Below are 20,959 nucleotides of genomic sequence, written 5' to 3' on the forward strand. Positions count from 1 at the left end.
TGTCTAGCTGATAGGTGTCATCTGACCTTGACCTCATTTTCATGGTTCAGTGGTTATAGTTAAGTTTTTGTGTTTTGGTCTGTTTTTCTTATACTATATGCAATAGGTCTACTATAATTGGTGTATGGAATGATTGTAAGGTGTACATGTATAGCTGACAGGTGTCATCCGACCTTGACCTTATTTTTTAATGTTCAGTGGTCAAAGTTTAGTTTTTTAGTTTTGGTCTATTTTTCTAATACTTTATGCATTAGGTCAACTATATTTGGTGTATGGACATATTTTATGATCTTTATGTAGGTTACGCTGGTTTTATTTGACTTTGACCTCATTTTCACGGTCCATTGCTAAGTTTTAAGTGTTTGTGTGCTTTGGTCTGTTTTTCTTTATTTATAAGCAATAAGTCAACTATATTTGTTGTATTGAAGAATTGTTAGCTGTACATGTCTGCCTGGCATGGTTCATCTGACCTTGACCTCATTTTCATGGTTGATTGATCAATGTCTCCTTTTCTTGGTTAATGTTGAGTTTATGTGACAGTTGTAATAAAGCTTTATGTTTAGGTCTATCAAGATAGTATCAAGGATAAGTAAAGAAGGCGAGACATTTCAGTGTGTGCACTCTTGTTTGATTATTGGCCTAGTTTTCAAGTTGGTTCAAAATCTAACTTTGTTTGATTTCATCAAAAATTGAATAAATGGGGTTCTTTGATATGCCAAATCTAACTGTGTATGTAGATTCTTAATTTTTGGTCTCGTTTTCAAATTGGTCTACATTAAGGTCCAAAGGGTCCAAAATTAAACTTTGCTTGATTTTGACAAAAATTGAATCCTTTGGGTTCTTTGATATGCTGAATCTAAAAATGTACTTAGATTTTTGTTTATTGGCCCAGTTTTCAAGTTGGTTCAAATTAGGGTCCAAAATCAAACTTTGTTTGATTTCATCAAAAATTGAATAAATGGGGTTCTTTGATTTGCCAAATCTAACTGTGTATGTAGATTCTTGATTTTTGGTCCTGTTTTCAAATTGGTCTACATTTAAGTCCAAAGGGTCCAAATTAAACTTAGTTTGATTTTAACAAAAATTGAATTCTTGGGGTTCTTTGATATGCTAACTCCAAACATGTACTTAGATTTTTGATTATGGGCCCAGTTTTCAAGTTAGTCCAAATCAGGATCTAATCTTTACCTTTCAGTGATAACAAGCATTATATGATATTTTATGATGTATTAAAATAAGTAATTATTGTTGCAAACTCCATTAAAAATTTGAATTGAGATCAGTTTTGGAATTAATGGAGGGGGATGTGAGAAAAAAAAATGGGGGGATGGTTCAATTTTTCTCAATTTCATAAACAAAAAGAAATTTCTACAAATTTTTTTTTGAGAGGATTAATATTCAACAGCATAGTGAATTGCTCTAAGGCAAAACAAAAATTTTAAGTTCATTAGACCACATTCATTCTGTGTCAGAAACCTAAGCTGTGTCAACTATTTAATCACAATCCAAATTTTTAGCTGTATCCAGCTTGAATGTTGTGTCCATACTTGCCCCAACCATTCAGGGTTCAACCTCTGCGGTCGTATAAAGCTGCGCCCTGCGGAGCATCTGTTTTTTTTTGTCTTCCAAACCAGTCACAGAATGGGAGACGAAGGTTTGCCTATCTGAATCTATCTAGCAGTGGCGGAATTTTCTGAAATTATTTCCTCAATTGTCTGTCATAAATACATGCAGAAATATCAAAGTTCAAATCATCTTGGAACATTTAAATAGATCTTTATACCAGTAACAACTAAAAAACAAACAAAATTTCCTCATTTTATTTACAATCACAATATAAATATTATATTCCCTAATATACAAACATTAAGAATTGTACCAATAGATCTTTAACATCCTGATCAAGTATACATATCAACAATACATAAAGGTTACACAATGATTCAACACAAATTTCAGCTCTTGAAATTCTTAGTATAAATGCATGCAATTTTGAAATGGACCAAAAAGCTGGATGAAAAACCTCAGTACTGTTGATTTTCCTGGATATCATTTTCAAGAAAAAAGGGTAATTTGTGTGGATATTGGATTTGGTGATGTTGCCAAAGTCTGCCAAGCTGGAAGAATTATTACTTTGTTGAATATTCATGGTTCACCACTCACCAGTGACCTGTATCCGTGAAATCCACAATACTTTACATTTGCTTCTATATCTTTCTCAATGTTGTTTTTTATCAGTCTTTGTCAGAGGACCATTACAAATCTCAAGTGTTTTATTATACACATAAATACAGCAAACATAGGCAGACACAGGGGGGTTGATTATATAGGGAATCACTGAAACATGACTGATATGGGCCCCCTTATGAAAAGTTCTTGATCCGGCACTGGAAAATGATACATAAGCCACAAGGACTGACAAACTCAAATTAAATTTCAACAACATGGGTTTTTTTCTTCATAAAAGTGAGATGTTTTCAAGAGATGTAACTGTGTAAATATTTAATTTAGAATTTAGAGGAGAAAAGAGAATTTTCCTGTGTGAATTCATGAATGCAACCTAAAATGTAGTTATCTATCAAAAATGCCGCAGTATAAATAGGCTACACGAACACTTGTTATATTTACACTAGATTTCTCTACCAATAAAAACAATTCCCCCTTAAATACCTCTCTGAATCACAGTTTAATTGCACCACTTAAAAAACTAAGAAAAAAAAAACTATTTCTACATGTTCCCTATTAATATATAAATTTACACTACATTTAATAGGAAATTGTATATTTTTGTGTGGACCTCAGTGCCACATAAGTACCAGGTTTAAACCATATAAGTACCAGTACTCATATTTTCATGGGTGCAACTTTTCAATATTTGTTTTTTCGTTGAACATTTTAACTGTTGTAATTTTTCTGAACCCATTGAATTCACAAAGCACAAAAAATTGTTATCCCACATATAAATTAATGATGTATCTACAGTAGTAATTTAGAATGCACAATTTTACAACTTTTTGCACATAATTATACTTTGTTAAAAAACTGTTGACTCAAAGATATGTTTAACAGCCTTAATCACAAACATGTACATTGTTGCAGACCCAGAAGACAGCAATCCTACTTCTCGTTTTTTCAACTTTGTTGAAGTAATGTAAAAACTGGTTATATAATAGGGTGGACATTTTGTCCAATATCTCAAAAAAATAACAGACATCTAATGTTCTTTTTCAAGAAATTGAGGATCTATAAAATGATGAATTTCTAACAAAATCAACTTATGATACAGTATTCAGACCAGTAACGCAATAAAAAAAATAAGAAGATGTGGTGTGATTGCCATGAGACAATCTCAAAATGCATGATGTAGAAGTTAGCAACTATAAAACAATTATCCTTTATCACAATCAAGCATTAATTTCTACAGCAAAAAAAACCACATAACAACCTATGAAAAAAGCTAAGCAGTAACAAAATATATTGCTAAAATAAATAAAAATAGGATGCACTCATATACTAAGTAAATCTATAAATATGTTGGATTGTCTGTGACTTCCAGATACTTAAAACACACAAACATTCATAAAACTCTTGTTTAATTTTGTATTTAGACATTTATGAGGGTGTGGTGACTTGTGGTCATAGGGTTGACAGAATAGAGAATTGACAGAAAGCGCAAAATAAAGGGGGGAAAAAAAAACTAGAGAAAAAAATTAAAGACAACAATTTGAAACAAACATGTAAAAGTGAGAATGAAAATGGGGAATATGTCTAAGAGACAACAACCCTAGGTCTTCAACAAAGCTTAACTCCATTGTAACTCCATTTGAAAAGTATTGCAACTTAACTTACAATAAAATAATGTTACATTCTCTTATATTTTATAAGTTTACATTCCTCAGAAATCTGTAAGGCATGAAACCAATATTATCTTACAAATTTCTGAGTTTTTCTAATGCATTTTGTTTATTTTTTTTCAGATTAATTGCAGTGATATATATGGAGTGATGGGTTTTAACAGCTACAAGCTATCATACAGATTTTACACATATCTAAATAAAATGTTTGATGCCTTATAATTTAGTCTACAAAATAATTATTATTAAGAACTGTGCAAGTTATAAAAATAAGAAAATGTGGTATGATTGCCAATGAGACAACTCTCTACAATAGAAAAAATAAAACTGAAATTAACAACTATAATTTTAATTCAAGTTCAAGTTCCAGCTCTATTTCAATCTATATTTCAATATTAGTTCAGTATGATGCTAAAATGTCATAGTCAGAATATATACCTGATATGGAGTGGTCTTCCAAAAATGATCAGTTATTTTTATAAGAATTTCATGTATAACAATTCAAACATAAATCATCAATGGCAACAAAATTTCAACAAAAAAATAAAGCAACAAAAATGACCCATTTCTAACATAACAAAAATCATAATAAACTTGAAAATGCTAAAACAAAAAATACAAAAGTTCTTTTTTCCATCTAATAACTAATTAACATGACCAAAAAACAAATAAATGATGTAACATAAACATGACTCCGTTAACTAAACAGGTTTTGGTGATCTGATGGAATAAGTGACAAAAAATTAAGGTATATGTAAGTTAAAGTATTCTTATTGGTCCCTTTAAGTTCAGTAAAACAGTGATGTGACTTATAAACTAACAACAAATATGAAGTTATATTTACAACCAGTAAACAAGAAAAAGTCAAAACAAAGCACTCCCCATGGACTGGTCTAAATAACTGTACCCTAAAGAACTGTAATCTAACACTTTTAGAGGGCTATCTAAATTGTTGTTCCCTAAAGAAATTTAAACTGCCAACCTTCAAGGGCTAACCTAACGTTGTTCCCTAAATTTAAAAGGGATTATTAGAAGTTGAACACTTTTAATAATAGGATTTTGGTACAGAAGTTTTAAATTAAGTACATGTATCAACATATAAATTAAAACCTACAGGGGGGGGGGGTCAACTTCAGATGTGATATTGTATTATTGAGTTCAATGGTGGTGAAATGTCCGGCAGGGAATCCAGATAGATCCTCAGAACTGAGAAGTTGTTATTTTGTGGGAATTACAACAATTTAAAATGTATGAGTAATGACAACTTCTTCAACTAAAAGACATATGGGAGAATATGAGCAAACAATAAGGAACATGTCTTTCTTGGTTCTCAAGCTTAATTATGCCATTATATATTAACGTGTGTTTTAATCATGAAACGATTCAAATATATTGTAAATTCTTAACAATGTAATAATTTGTCTAGAGGAATTCTTCAACTTTATGAGTATTGACTACAAAACATGCTAACTCCTTTCAAATCATAGTTTATAAGGCTATTTAAAAATAACTATCAGTTTCTCAGAAATTTTTCAGATCAAATTTCCTCCTTGTATTGGATATTGAAACTGGTACTTAATAAGCTGTTGCAACAACAGTAGAATTTTACAACAGGAATCCAGTTTACTCTACTGTATATTGCTGTAGTATTCTGTAAATTGATACTGGATCCTTGCTGTGTAACACTATTGTTGGAGTGAATCAACAATTTGGGGCCAGTTTTTCAATATCCATTATTCAAGGATACATATGATGTCAATCTAAGGTAGTATGGGTGAATAAACGAAAACTAATGGATTTTCTTCATACTTTGCTACAATAGTGTATGTATTGTAATATCTTCAAAATCATTATATAAGTTATAGCTCACAGAGCTTGTATTCAAGTCACAGGTTTTAACCAGATGCTTCGCAGGGCGTAGCTTTATACGACCGCAGAGGTTGAACCCTGAACGGTTGGGGCAAGTATGGACACAATATTCAAGCTGGATTCAGCTCTAAATTTGGATTGTGATTAAATAGTTGACACAGCATAGGTTTCTGACACAGAATGAATGTGTTCTAATGAACTTAAAATTTTTGTTTTCTCTTAGAGCAATTCACTATGCTGTTCAATATTAATCCTCTCAAAATAATGTTTGAAGAAATTTTCTTTTTATTTATGAAATTTCAAATGAGAAAAATTGAACCCAATTTTTTAATCACATCCCCCTTTCCCTTATTCCAAAACTAATCTCAATTAAAATATTCTAATGGAGTTTGCAACAATAACTACTCATTTAAATACATCATAAAATAAACTGTAAATAAAATGTAAAAAAACTGCTTGTTATCACTGAATGGTAAAGATTATTTAAATTTATCAGTTGGTAGTAAAAAGTGAATATACATTGTATATTGTATATAACAAAGATTTAAGTTGATTCTGGACAAAGAAAGATAACTCCAATTTAAAAAAATTCTTGCAATAAGATATTTCTTGCTTACTATTTTGGACAAAGAAAGATAACTGTAATTAAAAAAAAAATTGCTATTTAACAATATTGTGAAATTAGATATTTCTTACCATTGCACAATACTGTGCAATTGAAAAGACTTGCTATTCCACAATACTTAATATAATAATTTTAGATCCTGATTTGGACCAACTTGAAAACTGGGCCCATAATCAAAAATCTAAGTACATGTTTAGATTCAGCATATCAAAGAGGCCCAAGAATTTAATTTTTGTTAAAATCAAACTTAGTTTAATTTTGGACTCTTTGGACCTTAATGTAGGCCAATTTGAAAACAGGACCAAAAATGAAGAATCTACATACACAGTTAGATTTGGCATATCAAAGAACCCCATTTATTCAATTTTTGATGAAATCAAAAAAGTTTAATTTTGGACCCCGATTTGGGCCAACTTGAAAACTGGGCCAATAATAAAAAATCTAAGTTCATTTTTAGATTCAGCATATCAAAGAACCCGAAGGATTCAATTTTTGTTAAAATCAAACTAAGTTTAATTTTGGACCCTTTGGACCTTAATGTAGACCAATTTGAAAACGGGACCAAAAGTTAAGAATCTACATACACAGTTAGATTCGGCATATCAAAGAACCCCAATTATTCAATTTTGATGAAATCAAACAAAGTTTAATTTTGGACCTTTTGGGCCCCTTTTTCCTAAACTGTTGGGACCAAAACTCCCAAAATCAATACCAACTTTCCTTTTATCGGCGTTTTACGTTTCCGCAAATTGGCATTACTTTTCCGCGAAAAAAATATGACGTTTCCGGAAAAAAAAGGTTACGTTTCCGCAAATAAATATCTTACTTTTCCGGAAAAAAAGTAACTATTCCGCAAATAATTAAGGAATACCTATTGATCGACAGCAAAGCCATACTAAAAAATAAATATGTATTAAGTTAAAGGTCATCATAACATGTAAGTGAAATACACCATTAAAATGTATGAAAACGTAATATGTTCAAAAATATCTTGATATGAGTTCATAAGTCAGTTCTGGCAGAATATTTGAAGCCAACACGTCGTACAATGTCCATAGTAGCACATTCACCGTTCACAAATTTTGTTAAAGGTCATCATAACATGTAAGTGAAATACACCATTAAAATGTATGAAAACGTAATATGTTCAAAAATATCTTGATATGAGTTCATAAGTCAGTTCTGGCAGAATATTTGAAGCCAACACGTCGTACAATGTCCATAGTAGCACATTCACCGTTCACAAATTTTGTATTTTGTTCAGGAAGGAAGTCCATCTTCTCCTTTTCTACAGTTAAAGTTCTCATCTTTATGTAAGATGTTGTCTTCAGTTTCAATAACACATCGACAAAGACAAATATGGTAGGATGGCTAGCGTAAAACTGCTCGTTCAGGTAGGCACGAAAAGACTCGACACCATTCGTTGTTCTTTTTTCCTCGGGGTCAGGAATGATGCCCAAATGGTTGGTGGAAATCGCATTTGCCATCTATATAAAATTTCAATATATAATTGGCAGACATCATGCATTTATCGTCAGATGGAGCATCGGCAATTCATTCAACAAAGCATTCTTCAATCATGTCAGTTGGCAAGTAAGCCGAACCAAAGATTTCTCAATGAAGTTTAACTTATCCTTACCCGAGTCGGTAGTTATATCCAGTAAATTGTAGCAATAATGAGATCAGAACATTTTCTTTGTTAAAAATAAAAAATAAATTCAAATCTTTATAATTTACCAGGTAAATTTGCGGAAAAGTAATAAATACAAATTGCGGAAACGTATATTTTAAATTTGCGGAAACGTAGTATTGGGACTTTGAAAAATTAGCGGAAATGCAATACGCCCCCTTTTATGGTCATTAACCTTGTGTTTAAATTTCATAGATTTCTATTTACTATATACTAACGTTATGGTGCGAAAACCAAGAAAAATGCTTATTTGGGTCCCTTTTTGGCCCCTAATTCCTAAACTGTTGGGACCTAAACTCCCAAAATCAATACCAATCTTCCTTTTGTGGTCATAAACATTATGTTTAAATTTCATTGATTTCTATTTACTTAAACTAAAGTTATTGTGCGAAAACCCAGAATAATGCTTATTTGGGCCCTTTTTTGGCCCCTAATTCCTAAACTGTTAAAACCAATGCTCCCAAAATCAATCCCTACCTTTCTTTTGTGGTCATCAACCTTGTGTCAAAATTTCATAGATTTCTATTAACTTAAACTTAAGTTATAGTGCGAAAACCAAGAAAATGCTTATTTGGGCCCTTTTTGGCCCCTAATTCCTAAAATGTTGGGACCAAAACTCCCAAAATCAATACCAACCTTCCTTTTATGGTCATAAACCTTGTGTTAAAATTTCATAGATTTCTATTCACTTTTACTAAAGTCAGAGTGCGAAAACTAAAAGTATTCGGACGACGACGACGATGACGACGCCAACGTGATAGCAATATACGACCAAATTTTTTTTAAAATTTGCGGTTGTATAAAAACAACTCATTTTGTATGAATTACAGAGAAAAATATCATAACGAGAATAGAAAGTAAAATAATAAAAAGAATTTTTAAATAATATACATGAAGATAGTTTTCATATAGTGTTTTTAGAATATCAAAGAAAAACACAGTTCCCTTTTTTCAGTTATTACATAAAACAGAAAAATTCCGTGTAGATTCCTGTACCAATTGACAATTTTTGAATAATCTTCCATTAATATGTCATGATAACAAAAATGTTATACCTTTAGAAACATATTTATAATTAAAATATAAAATCACATAAATTTGTTCCTTTTAACGAAATTATTTTAATAAATTGCATTCTGGCATTGAATTTTGCTGATTTCATTTAAAAGTGATCTTCTATTTTACAATCCAAGATGGCTGAAGACACCCATACCACTTAATAATGAATCTTCATTCCTGAGCTCTTGGCAAGAAATTTATTATCAATGTGAAGAGAAAATGAGAGCAATTTTTAAATGACCTTATATATATTCAACAATTACAATCTACAGTCATAAATAATAACAAAAACGGATAAAATCTGAAATATACCATTAATAAAACAATTAATGTGTAATATAATGGATAACATAACAATGTTATTTTTGATTATCTGTAATCAAAAGCCGGAGATTCTTCTGTTTTGTTTGAGTCCTGTATGTTGTTTGTATGGAACGTTCCTACATCAATTCTCTTGCTAGGACTGTTAGTGCTACTTCCTGTCGCTCCAGGTGATCTAAAATTAGAAATAGGTACAAAGTGATCATTTGCTCAATATGGAAATTTAAAATCTAGAATCTACTGAAGATTTTAAATCTTCGTCACACATAAAATAAAGACTTAGTACATATATTTTCTTGAAATTTGATTAAAATTGTTTGTCATAATTCTATGAACTGTGTGATTTTTGATCTGTCAAAATACTATCAAAAGAAAGCAGTATGGTTCAACACTCACAAACTTATTCAATGCAGCCATATTGTTTATGTGCTTGGCCCAAAAGTCATGAGAGTCTAAGTTTCCTTATCTGATAGGACTAGAATTTGTTGACATTTGATCAGAACTGTCTGTTTTTGTTTTATTAGTAGAGTTATCTCCCCTTACCTGAGAGGACTAGAATTTGTTGACATTTGATCAGAACTGTTAGTTTTGGTTTTATGAGTAGAATTATCTGGCTTGTCTGTTTCACTTGCTGTACTTAAAACTTCATCATCATATATTCTGTATCTGTAAAGAAATTTTAAAAAAGTTGCAAATAAATTTGATCAGCACACTGAATGAGCTGATGGCTTATAACTAGTTGTTAGTAATCTCAGATCTGTACTTGGCGTCTGTTTGTTGATGGAATATACAATTACCAGGCCAGGTGTACTCTGTGTTTTTGTTAGATGTTTTTTTATTAGTATCCATCTGATGAGTTAAGGTTTTTTTTAACTGATTTTCATAGTTCCTTCTCAGGTTGTACTGTTACAACACTGTCAAAACCTAGCGGGAAGGTTGGGATCCTGGTATCATGCTTAACCAAGCCATACTCTATATGTATGTGCCTGTCCCAAGTCAGGAGCCTGTAACTCAGTGGTTACCATTTGTTGCTGTGCTACATATTTGTTTTTGTTCATTTTTGTAAAAAAAAATAGACAGTTAGTTTTCTCATTTGAATTGTTTTACTTCTGTCATTTTATGTTTATCTGTTTGTTTTTTTCATTTTTAGCTATGGCGTTGTCAGTTTGTTTTAGATTTATGAGTTTGACTGTCCCTTTGGTATCTTTTGTCCCTCTTTTATGGTTTTTAAAGCTGACTATGTGGTATGGGCTTTTGATTATTGTGGAGGGCTGTACGGTGATTTATAGTTGTTAATTTCTGTGTCATTTGATCTCTTGTAAAGAGTTGTCCTATTTGCAATCATACCTCATCTTCTTTTTTATTTTATATCAACTTTACCTAAAACCATTTTCATCTTCATATTCATGATTCTCGTCATCACTATCTTCATCAGGGGAGACAAACATTACTTCAAGTTCTATATCTCCTGTCTAAAAATAGAAAATAAGGGAGAAAAATTACATCTTATTTTCTATCTCCTGCCCAAAAATAGACTTTCATAGTTCTAGATCTTAATCTTCTTGGCTTCTTCTATTCGCCCTACTCGGGTTGACTCCATTAAAAAAAATCATTGCTAATGTGCATGTGCACAACATTTCTGAATCGAAGTCAAAACTCTTCCATCGAGTTGACTATCAAAAGGAAAGTGAACAAACATGTTTCTACTGAGCATTAAAATAAAAATAATTACATTTATATGTGTCAGTGAGAGAAGTCCTAATCCTGAGTGCTTTTGATAAAAAAAAAAATTATTAGCAAAAAAAATTGAAAAAAAAAATCATTTTGAGAAAAAAATTATAATTTTGTTTTATATAACATTACCGAAAGTTGATACACATATGAAGTTTATTTGTTGATTCAATAATACAGGCAAACATAAATTCCCATTGTCAGCGCCTTTCTTCAGCTGTATTTTATCCAAAAAACATTTATTTTGTATCATTTTTTGTTGTTGCAATTAATTGACGCCATCTTGAAACTCGACTTAACCTACTGCGACCCAGGGTTGATGTAGAGGTAACTTGGGTAGGTTCAAAAGTTCAAACTCGGGGGTTCGGTTGTCCGTTGAGTAAACTCTAGACTCTACCAACATGAGTTGGACGAATCGAAGTAGGGCCTGAGTAAAAACTAGGGGAGACAAATTTTTAATTTGTATACTTCACAAAATTGTAAACATTTCAATGTTAACAGAGTTCTGAAAGTGCTTGCTGAAAATTAGCTTTTATGTAATCATTGTATATCATTAAAATAAATCTCTGAAGAGATATTGAAATTTTAAACAAACCTGTTGTGATAAGACTTGTACAGCCTCTGCATGTTTGGCGTTCCTCAGATCTATACTATTAACTGACAGTATAGCATCTCCTACATACAGGTTCTCACATCTATCGGCAGGCTGACCTTCATGGATTTCTGATATCAAGATAGGAACACCATGCTCTTTGCCACCCTGAAATAATGGATTTGTTTTTTTATCAATCTAAACATTAGCTTAATATGTTGGTTACAATAAAATACTGAGATTTCACAGTTAAATAGAAACTGATAATTTCACATATAAAAACAAATCAGATAATTTCACATGTGAAAAAAAAATCTACATTTGAATTCTTTAATTATAATAAGTTATTCTATAAGGTACGGCAAAAGCGAGAAAAACAATCAAGTTGAGATGACTAATTATAATCTGTTTATCGCTATTTTACCCATGATGACATTGTCCATTTCATGTCAATTTCAATAGCAATGCCATGTGCCTGCTTAGTTTCTAGCGATTATTTTCGATCTCAAACGAGTAGCATGATATGAAAATAGCGATAATGACCATCATACTTTGGACTTGATCATTTTCCACAAAAAACTTGTATCATAATATAGAAAAATGAAAATGAATTTTCACAAAAACAAAGCAATGCATTCTTTTCTGAACATTTACTTACAGTTATTGATAAACCTAGTCCATCATCAGCACCTTTCTGTATAAGGACTTTCCTAACATCTCCCAAACCATGCTGTTTTCTTAACGATTTAAAGTCCTGCAAAATTATAAAGCACATAATAATTAATATTTGAGAGCACAATGTGATTCAGTTATACATGTTATAGGTGACTTTTCTTAGTGAAAATTGGAAATTCACTGATTTTAATTCTACAGGAAAAATTGGCAACATTATTGTAAACATATGTTTATCTCAAAACTAAAATAAACAAGAGGCTCTCAAGAGCTTGAATCGCTCACCTTAATTCTTTTGGTTAAATCTCTCATCAATGATTATTTTGGCTTTTCAATTTATTTAAATGTTTTTGGATCAACCTATTTTCTACAAAAGCAAAAAAAAAATCATTTTCTCCTATGTTCTATTTTAGCCATAGAAGCTATGTTTCTTGACATACAAGGAAATAAAATATAAATTTTATGCTAGATACTATGAAACTCATTTAGCCTAAGTTTGGCTGAAATTGATACAGCAGTTTCAAAGGAGAAGATTTTTTAAAGTAAGTCAACATGATGAACAAATTGTGAAAAAAGTCTTTAAAGGGCAATAACTCAGCAAAATTTCCTTAAGATTATCAATTCAGGGGCAGTAACCAAACTACAGGTTGTCTGATTCATCTGAAAATTTCAGGGTAGATAAATCTTGACCTGATTAACAATATAACCCCATGTCAGATTTGCTCTAAATGCTTTGGTTTTTGAGTTATAAGCCAAAAACTGCATTTGACCCCTATGTTCTATTTTTAGCAATGGCGACCATGTTTGATGATAGATCAAAATTTCGGATACAATTTACAAACTAGATACCCTAAGGAACATTCAGTTAAAGTTTGGAAGTATTTGGCCCAGTAGTTTCAGAGGAGAAGATTTTTGTAAAAGATTACTAAGATTTACGAAAAATGGTTAAAAATTGACTATAAAGGGCAATAACTCCTAAAGGGGTCAACTGATCATTTCGGTCATGTTGACTTATTTGTAAATCCTACTTTGCTGAACATTATTGCTATTTACAGTTTATCTCTATCTATAATAATATTCAAGATAATATCCAAAAACAGCAAAATTTCCTTAAAATTATCAATTCAGGGGCAGCAACCCAACAACAGGTTTTCTGATTCATCTGAAAATTTCAGACCAGATAGATCTTGACCTGATTAACAATATAATCCCATGTCAGATTTGCTCTAAATGCTTTGGTTTTTGAGTTATAGGCCAAAAACTGCATTTGACCCCTATGTTCTATTTTTAGTAATGACGACCATGTTTGTTGATAGATCAAAACTTTGGATACAATTTATAAACTAGATACCCTAAGGAACATTCAGTTAAAGTTTGGAAGTATTTGGTCCAGTAGTTTCAGAGGAGAAGATTTTTGTAAAAGATAACTAAGATTTACGAAAAATGGTTAAAAATTGAATATAAAGGGCAATTACTCCTAAAGGGGTCAACTGACCATTTCGGTCATGTTGACTTATTTGTAAATCTTACTTTGCTGAACATTATTGCTGTTTACAGTTTATCTCTATCTATAATAATATTCAAGATAATAACCAAAAACAGCAAAATTTCCTTAAAATTACCAATTCAGGGGCAGCAACCCAACAACGGGTTGTCTGATTCATCTGAAAATTTCAGGGCAGATAGATCTTGACCTGATAAACAATATAACCCCATGTCAGATTTGCTCTAAATGCTTTGGTTTTTGAGTTATAAGCCAAAAACTGCATTTGACCCCTATGTTCTATTTTTAGCAATGGCGACCATATTGGTTGATAAATCAAAACCTCGGATACAATTTATAAACTAGATACCCTAAGGAACATTCAGTTGAAGTTTGGAAGTATTTGGCCCAGTAGTTTCAGAGGAGAAGATTCTTGAAATAGTTTACGACGACGATGACAGACAACGACAGCAGACGACGCCGGACGCCAAGTGATGGCATAAGCTCACTTGGCCCTTCGGGCCAGGTGAGCTAAAAAAAACTGAACTGGGAGGAAAATTCAAAAGGAAAGTCACTAATCCGATGGCAAAATCAAATGCTCAAACACATCAAATGAAGGGATAACAACATTAATTTAGCTGTCATATTCCTGACTTGGTACAGACATTTTCTTATGTAGAAAATGGTGGATCAAGCCTGGTTTTATAGCTAGCTTAATCTCTCACTTGTATGACAGTCGCATGCAATTCCATTATATTGACAAGGATGTGTGAACAAAACAAAGACATAAAAGGTAAAAATGTCAAATATAGGGATGCAGCAGTCAACATTGTGTAATAATTTTAAATTTATTATTGACTTACATGACCTGCTGGAACAGGTAATTTTTTCTTCCAGTTATTCCGTCCACGACATGCTCGTATTACTGTTTTATGTCTGTGTAGATGGATTTCTGCTTCTAACTGGTTCCAAAGCTTGTCATGCTCTGCTCCTCTCATATCTCTTCCTAACAACTGGATCTGCTGAATTCTACAATACATAAGAGACATCATAGATTGTTTGGAGTATATTCAACATCTAATGGCAAATATTTCATGCCTATCAAAGATAATTAAAGCAAATTATCAATAAATCTTTTATGTAGGCTCTGCAAAGTGGGTCTACCAGCATAAGGTAAACACTTTGATTGCTCTCATTGATTAGGCAAACATCTCTATGTGTTTAAGAAGCCACCATGGCCTAAATGGGTTAACAGTTCAGCAATCAGCTAGCAATGTAGCATGTCTTTACAGTATACTGAGCTTGTGACTTCAAATAATGCTCGTGACAAGGTTTGCAGATACTGAACATAGTTGACTAGGATTGCCAGAGGTTATGACTCTGTCAAAGATTATTGAGTTTCCTCCATCAATATAACAGGGCCCCTGAATTAGGTACTAACAATCCTCTATAAAAAATCTTCTTCCTTTGCCTATATTTATAAAACTTATTTTAAATCTACTTCGTTTTATATTTACCTTCCAGCTAATTCTTTGTCTAAATATTTAGCGGCAAGTCTTGCACCATAAACTTCTCCCTGCAGAGCTAATACATATTGACGTAGCTCAGTATTTTCTTTCCTTAATTCTTTTACTTCTGCCTCTAATTTTGCCATGTTTAAAAATTCTGCTTTTTGTGCCTGTAATTCATCTTCCTACAGGTAAAATTATAAAACATTAATCACTTTTAATTCAGAATGTTTTGCCATGTTTTATTATTGCTAAATTTCCAACAGATTTAGTTTTGCCAAATAAAAACTGGTATTTTAATATTGATATCATTATTTGGCTCATTCTAATCCTTTCAGTTTCATACTTGTCAACTTTTCAAAATGCCCATGGGGGTTTTGCGTGCAAGACGGCTGTCATAGTCCTAAAAAACCTTCAAGGGGGCCTGCAAATACATTTTAATGTTGTTTTTGCTTCTTCATACTTTAATAAGCCTATATAGTCATTGTAAAATTAACTGTTTTGTTTAAATTGTGGACAAAATTGCTCTTTCAAAATTTCAATTTGGGAGCCTCAATGGGGGAAATCCCCTACAAATAGTGACAGTTGGCAGGTATGCAGTTTCAAAATACATTGGAGAATATTAAACCATTGCATTCCTTTCATATATACATGTAGGTCAAACTGACTTATCAACAAAGTATATGGTTATGATGTGACATGGGTCACAACTTCATTACAGGGCATATTTATAAGCAAAACACAAATTTGATGGTTTTGATATCTTAGTTCAACTACTTCCAAATTATAGAAAAGAAAAGATAATATGGGGTATCCATTCATGACACAAAATCAGTAAATGCACAGCTAAAAACAGAAAATGCAAAGGAACATCATATATGTTCTCCCAAAAGTTTTTCTCACCAGTTTTTTCATTATACTTGTAGAATCCGCCTCGATGCCTTTATCAGCCTGTTTCTGTAACTGCAGTGAATGGAGTTGTAATAAGACATTATGGAGTTCTTTGTCAACCAGAGCTTTAGAGGATTTCATTTCTATCATGTCTGATCTCATATCTACTAGCTGGGCCTGGAAATTAAAATAAAATTAATCTTAGTCATGTGATATAAGGTCATGAAGGTCAAGTCTGATATAATATCTACTAGCTGTGCCTGGAAATTAAAATAAAATTAATCTTAGTCATAATCAAGCCTGATATAATATGAAGAATATTTGTGAAATTACTGATTCATTGATTGTTACATTCTTCAATGTGGAACTGGAGATCACATATCTACTCTACAAATTCATTTCGTCACCACTGGGATTCGAACTCTGGTCATCTGCGTGACAGTCAGCGTTAACCCACTGAGCCAAATAATTGATTCTCTAGCTCAGTTGAATAAGCCTGGCTTTATATGTTCTACCTGCACTGAGGGGAAGCAACCCCGCCACAAATGTATATATTTTTACAAGTGATGCAATTATACTGAAGAGATGAGTAGATGAGCATTCCTGTACATGTAAAAATACTTCCATGTACAAAAATGTATTGCAATAAGTTCTCCTTGTCTAATACATGTACATATATATACCTACAAGAAGGTAACATCTCACAAAACAAAACCTGATTCTTGGAGGAGGTTATGAGGCATCTGTGCAATGTTAGGCAGTGTTTCTTTGTAGTTCCATTTTCGTTAATTTGCATACAACATTTTTATCCGATTTCGAGTTTGTGGTTCAGCATTGATAGTTAAACAATAATATTCAATTAAAAACGTAGAATGTCAACGATAAGAACCTAAAAAGTCTGATATTATCATGATTACAGGTGAGGACTACAATAGCCTATTTCTTGATTCACCAGAAAATATCACCAATTACCCAAACCTTCATATCCCCATTTACAAAATGTATGTCTTTTGTAGACGAAACGCGCCTCTGGCGCAAATACAAAATTTCATCCTATGATGAGTTTATTTACATTTTTTTGTACCAGACAGCGTGCTTGAATCATAGTTTCAACCATTTTCAGGATCATGGATCTGTAGGATAGGATAGTATTAATTCATGTTCAGTAAGTACTATACAACCCAAGTTCCTGTACGACTGTCTGGAGGGTGGACAACTAATAAGTAGGTAAGTAAGTTAGTTAGTAATGACTTTATTTAAAGAGGGTGACTTAATTAGCTTTCGGTTTTAATTCCCCAAATATTTTGTGTTGAATGTGTATAGCATCAAACTATTTACCTAGTCCGATGGGTCTCTGTGAAAACTGTCTAAATATGAGAAAATTAAGGTTGGCAGGTAGGTGAAACTTACATAGATGAAGAGATAAATGAAAAATGAAGAGATCAATGCCCGATTTATATAATTCAAAGGCCCTCAGTCGGCTTCAAAAGCGACGAAGCAGGGCATCTATTTTGGGTGAGCAAATATCCACTTTTTGATATGGAACTACCTCTGACATCCCATGGCCCCAGCTTGTATTGCAAAACAGCAGTCGGACATCAGAGTAATCTCGGACTATTTACTTTCCACTCAATATGAGATCAACGTGACAATGCATAGATTTTCGTCACATAGTGATCAATTGTCACATAACAGATTCAACTAGTTTCAATATCTCAGGACAGGCATATGAACCATATAAAGCATGGCATCAGGATCGTTCGCCATGATTACATGTTCGCCCTAGGTTCATTCGCACTGAGTTTATTCGCCCTGATAGTCTGTTCACCCTGGCTTGGCTGCATTGTTACACTTAATTTTATAATTAGTGTTGATTGAATTTTGATTGTTGGTTAGGCATGTTAGGTGTCAATTGAAAACTTTGATATCACTGATTGTTATATAAATTGTCTTTGATGGATTAAAAATGAGAATAAAACATTTTTTTTCAAATAAAATAGTCAGCTTGGATAGGTAAAATTCAGTTTGAAATATAAAAAATTAAAAAAGGATAGGTAAAAACACTGATGACAAATGATCAATGTACAGCAGTGTGACTGTGTTTTTGTTATTTGTTTCACTAATAGCTATAGTAATTCTATTTAGTGCTTTTAAAAATATTCGTTTAGTATGTGTGCGAAGTATTGTTATTTGTTTCACTAATAGCTATAGTAATTCTATTTAGTGCTTTTAAAAATATTCGTTTAGTATGTGTGCGAAGTACAGTTCGGAATTGATCTTGTTATAATTGTTACTGAATATTTTAAATTGTTAAAATGTATCAATAAAGTTAAATATATATAAATAACTTAGTCATGTTAGTCTTTATAAATTATTTGTTTTATGTCAAATGCTTTGTAGTCTTTGAATTCACAGAAACTTATCCTCGTAGCAGCAAGACAATAACTTAGTTTTCAGTTGTTTTACATTTAAAAATACAATGTAGTGCTGAAATTCACAGAAACTTATATTTCCTAGTAACGTAATTACATACAGATACAAACTTAGTCCTAAATACCTTGATCGAAGTCACATTATCTTGTAGTCCTGAGATGTAGTGAAACTGATAACCTAGTATAGCAGCTAGCTTTAGACAAGTTAACATGAAACATCGTAAATATTAGACTGACTTCAACACATTCAATTACATACACACAACGCAACACTATACTAAAAAATAAAATCTGGGAGAACAGACTCGGGGCAAACAGGTATTAGGGCGAACAGAAACTAGGGCGAACCAGAATCAGGGCGGACGGACCCATATTCATAAAGGCTAAGCATGATGATGGAAATAATTTATAGAGAAATAAAGTGTTTGGTTTTTTTTTACAGAAGTTATTGACAACTCTTGGTTTCAACGTCTTCAAACATGAATGGAAAATGAGTCTCTATAGAAAGTCTTACTTCAAGCTTTGCATTTGATTGGAATACAGTTTGAGCTTTGTGACAGAGCTGGGCAAATGCAGCACTGAGAGCTGTCATCTTTTGCCGGCCCTCAAATGTTAATTCACATTGGTCAGGGTCAATATCACCAAGCAATAGATCAAGATCTACAAATGCTTTGTCAAATTCCTTTTCTAAAAGTTCTAACCACCGAAACGATAAAGTAGCTGTCATTTTGGTTAGGCGACAAACATTAATTTTTTTCCTTCAAGGTCTAATTAGTTCATGATAAGAGACGACGAAATTTATTAAATTACAAACGCTCAAATGATTCAAATGAATAAAAACCAAAATGTCACACGTCATCTAACGGGAAAATTTCCGGAAAAATAAGTTTTTTTAGCGGCAAATTCAAAACGACAATTTTAACTTAGTTCTAGCTGGTACTATTATTCTAGTGTGTATAATAGTTCCAGATTCTAGAGTTCTAGTTTCATGTTGTGTTTTTTTTAAGTTATTAGTGGTCTATAATGTGCTTGTTTATGGCATATTTTCTCGCCTTTTGTTTTTTGGTATTCAGTTTTTTTATAATATGTATGCTAGTATGTATGTCTCTAATTCATCAATGATATAAATCATTGATACATTCATGAAACAAAATCACACACATAATTGACTTAACCAAACAAAGGAAACTATGTTAAACAGCTCAGCATGTTGTTGACCGTTGTTGCATGTTGCTGCATTTAGTTGTCTTTATTGTCCACACAGGGTAGGCATTTGTTGAACGAAATACTCCTTTTTATTTCTTTTTTTGTTCAGATTTATTTTAAGTTCTAAATATTTATGAATATTTACTTTATAATTAGTTTTCACTTATTCGAAACGTGTTTCTCTTATCCATGCCGGTGATATTATGATAACTGTAGTTTTAAAATGATGTCCCACTATTCTTATTTTCCTCAATATTTATAAACTATGTCCATTTGATTTATAGGGACTTTCCGTTTTTAATATTCCTCGGAGTTTGGCATTTAACTTTTTGTTATTGGAATATTGTATAGGTAAGACTCTCGCAAGTGCAATATAGTATGTGTAAGACTTGGTATGTGTAAGACTCAGCAAGAACTCATAAAAAATTGAAGATTTTCAAGAATATTTTAAAAACAAAATCCTAACACATAACAACAAATTAGGAATTAAGAAATAGGGTGCCCATTGCAAGCGCATACAGGAAAGATTCATGCTAATTGCACGTTTCAAGTTTCAACCAACCTGTCAGATATGATTCTTTGAAAGGAAGGGGTATTTACCTAAACGTTGGTTCCGTGAAAATTATATATTTTTCAATCAATGCATTCTAACTCCAATCTTATTTGCCAATGCCCCCCCCCCCCCCCATTGAAACCGTGACTGGGTACTTAAAGATATCTGTTTTATCATCATCGAAAATTGATGTTGTATTTGACATCTAAGAAGTCATTATCCATCACCCTTTTTCACCTAAATGACTTTCAACAAACTGCTAGAAAATTAACAGTTTCGAACTTTGATTGGCCATATTAAATTTAAATAAAAAGCATTTGGTGTTGTTTTTGCGAAAATGACTAGTATTTAAATATAGTCTTAGGTCTAAAAAAAAATAATCGTTACAATTGATGACTTATTCTAAGATGTTTAATTATTCCGTTTGATAATGATCAACTCTATCATAAGCCACACAGTATAGCCATTCTACC

General features: G+C 32.0%; 1 protein-coding gene across 1 annotated transcript; it reads right to left on the minus strand.

Moving 5' to 3' along the window:
- Nucleotides 1-8,844: 8,844 nt before the first annotated feature.
- Nucleotides 8,845-19,500, minus strand: LOC134686724 (Golgi-associated PDZ and coiled-coil motif-containing protein-like). Its single transcript, XM_063546430.1, has 9 exons — nt 19,242-19,500; nt 16,308-16,472; nt 15,414-15,589; nt 14,760-14,925; nt 12,400-12,495; nt 11,745-11,909; nt 10,799-10,890; nt 9,962-10,084; nt 8,845-9,593 (listed from the first exon to the last, which is right to left on the minus strand). Exons 1-9 carry the CDS (start codon nt 19,452-19,454, stop codon nt 9,467-9,469), a joined length of 1,323 nt encoding a protein of 440 aa, XP_063402500.1. The 5' UTR covers nt 19,455-19,500; the 3' UTR covers nt 8,845-9,466.
- Nucleotides 19,501-20,959: the final 1,459 nt, after the last annotated feature.

Source organism: Mytilus trossulus, chromosome 10, assembly GCF_036588685.1.
Source record: "Mytilus trossulus isolate FHL-02 chromosome 10, PNRI_Mtr1.1.1.hap1, whole genome shotgun sequence".
Taxonomy (NCBI): domain Eukaryota; kingdom Metazoa; phylum Mollusca; class Bivalvia; order Mytilida; family Mytilidae; genus Mytilus; species Mytilus trossulus.

Bases quoted from the DNA above. Each gene is read 5' to 3' on its own strand.
- LOC134686724 (XM_063546430.1), bottom strand. From the start codon at position 19,454: ATGACAGCTACTTTATCGTTTCGGTGGTTAGAACTTTTAGAAAAGGAA. The intron at 10,891-11,744 runs GTTTGTTTAAAA...TTCTATTTTTAG, and splicing joins TACAAGTCTTATCACAACAG to ACAGGAGATATAGAACTTGA. The intron at 10,085-10,798 runs GTAAAGTTGATA...ATTTCTTTACAG, and splicing joins GAAGATGAAAATGGTTTTAG to ATACAGAATATATGATGATG.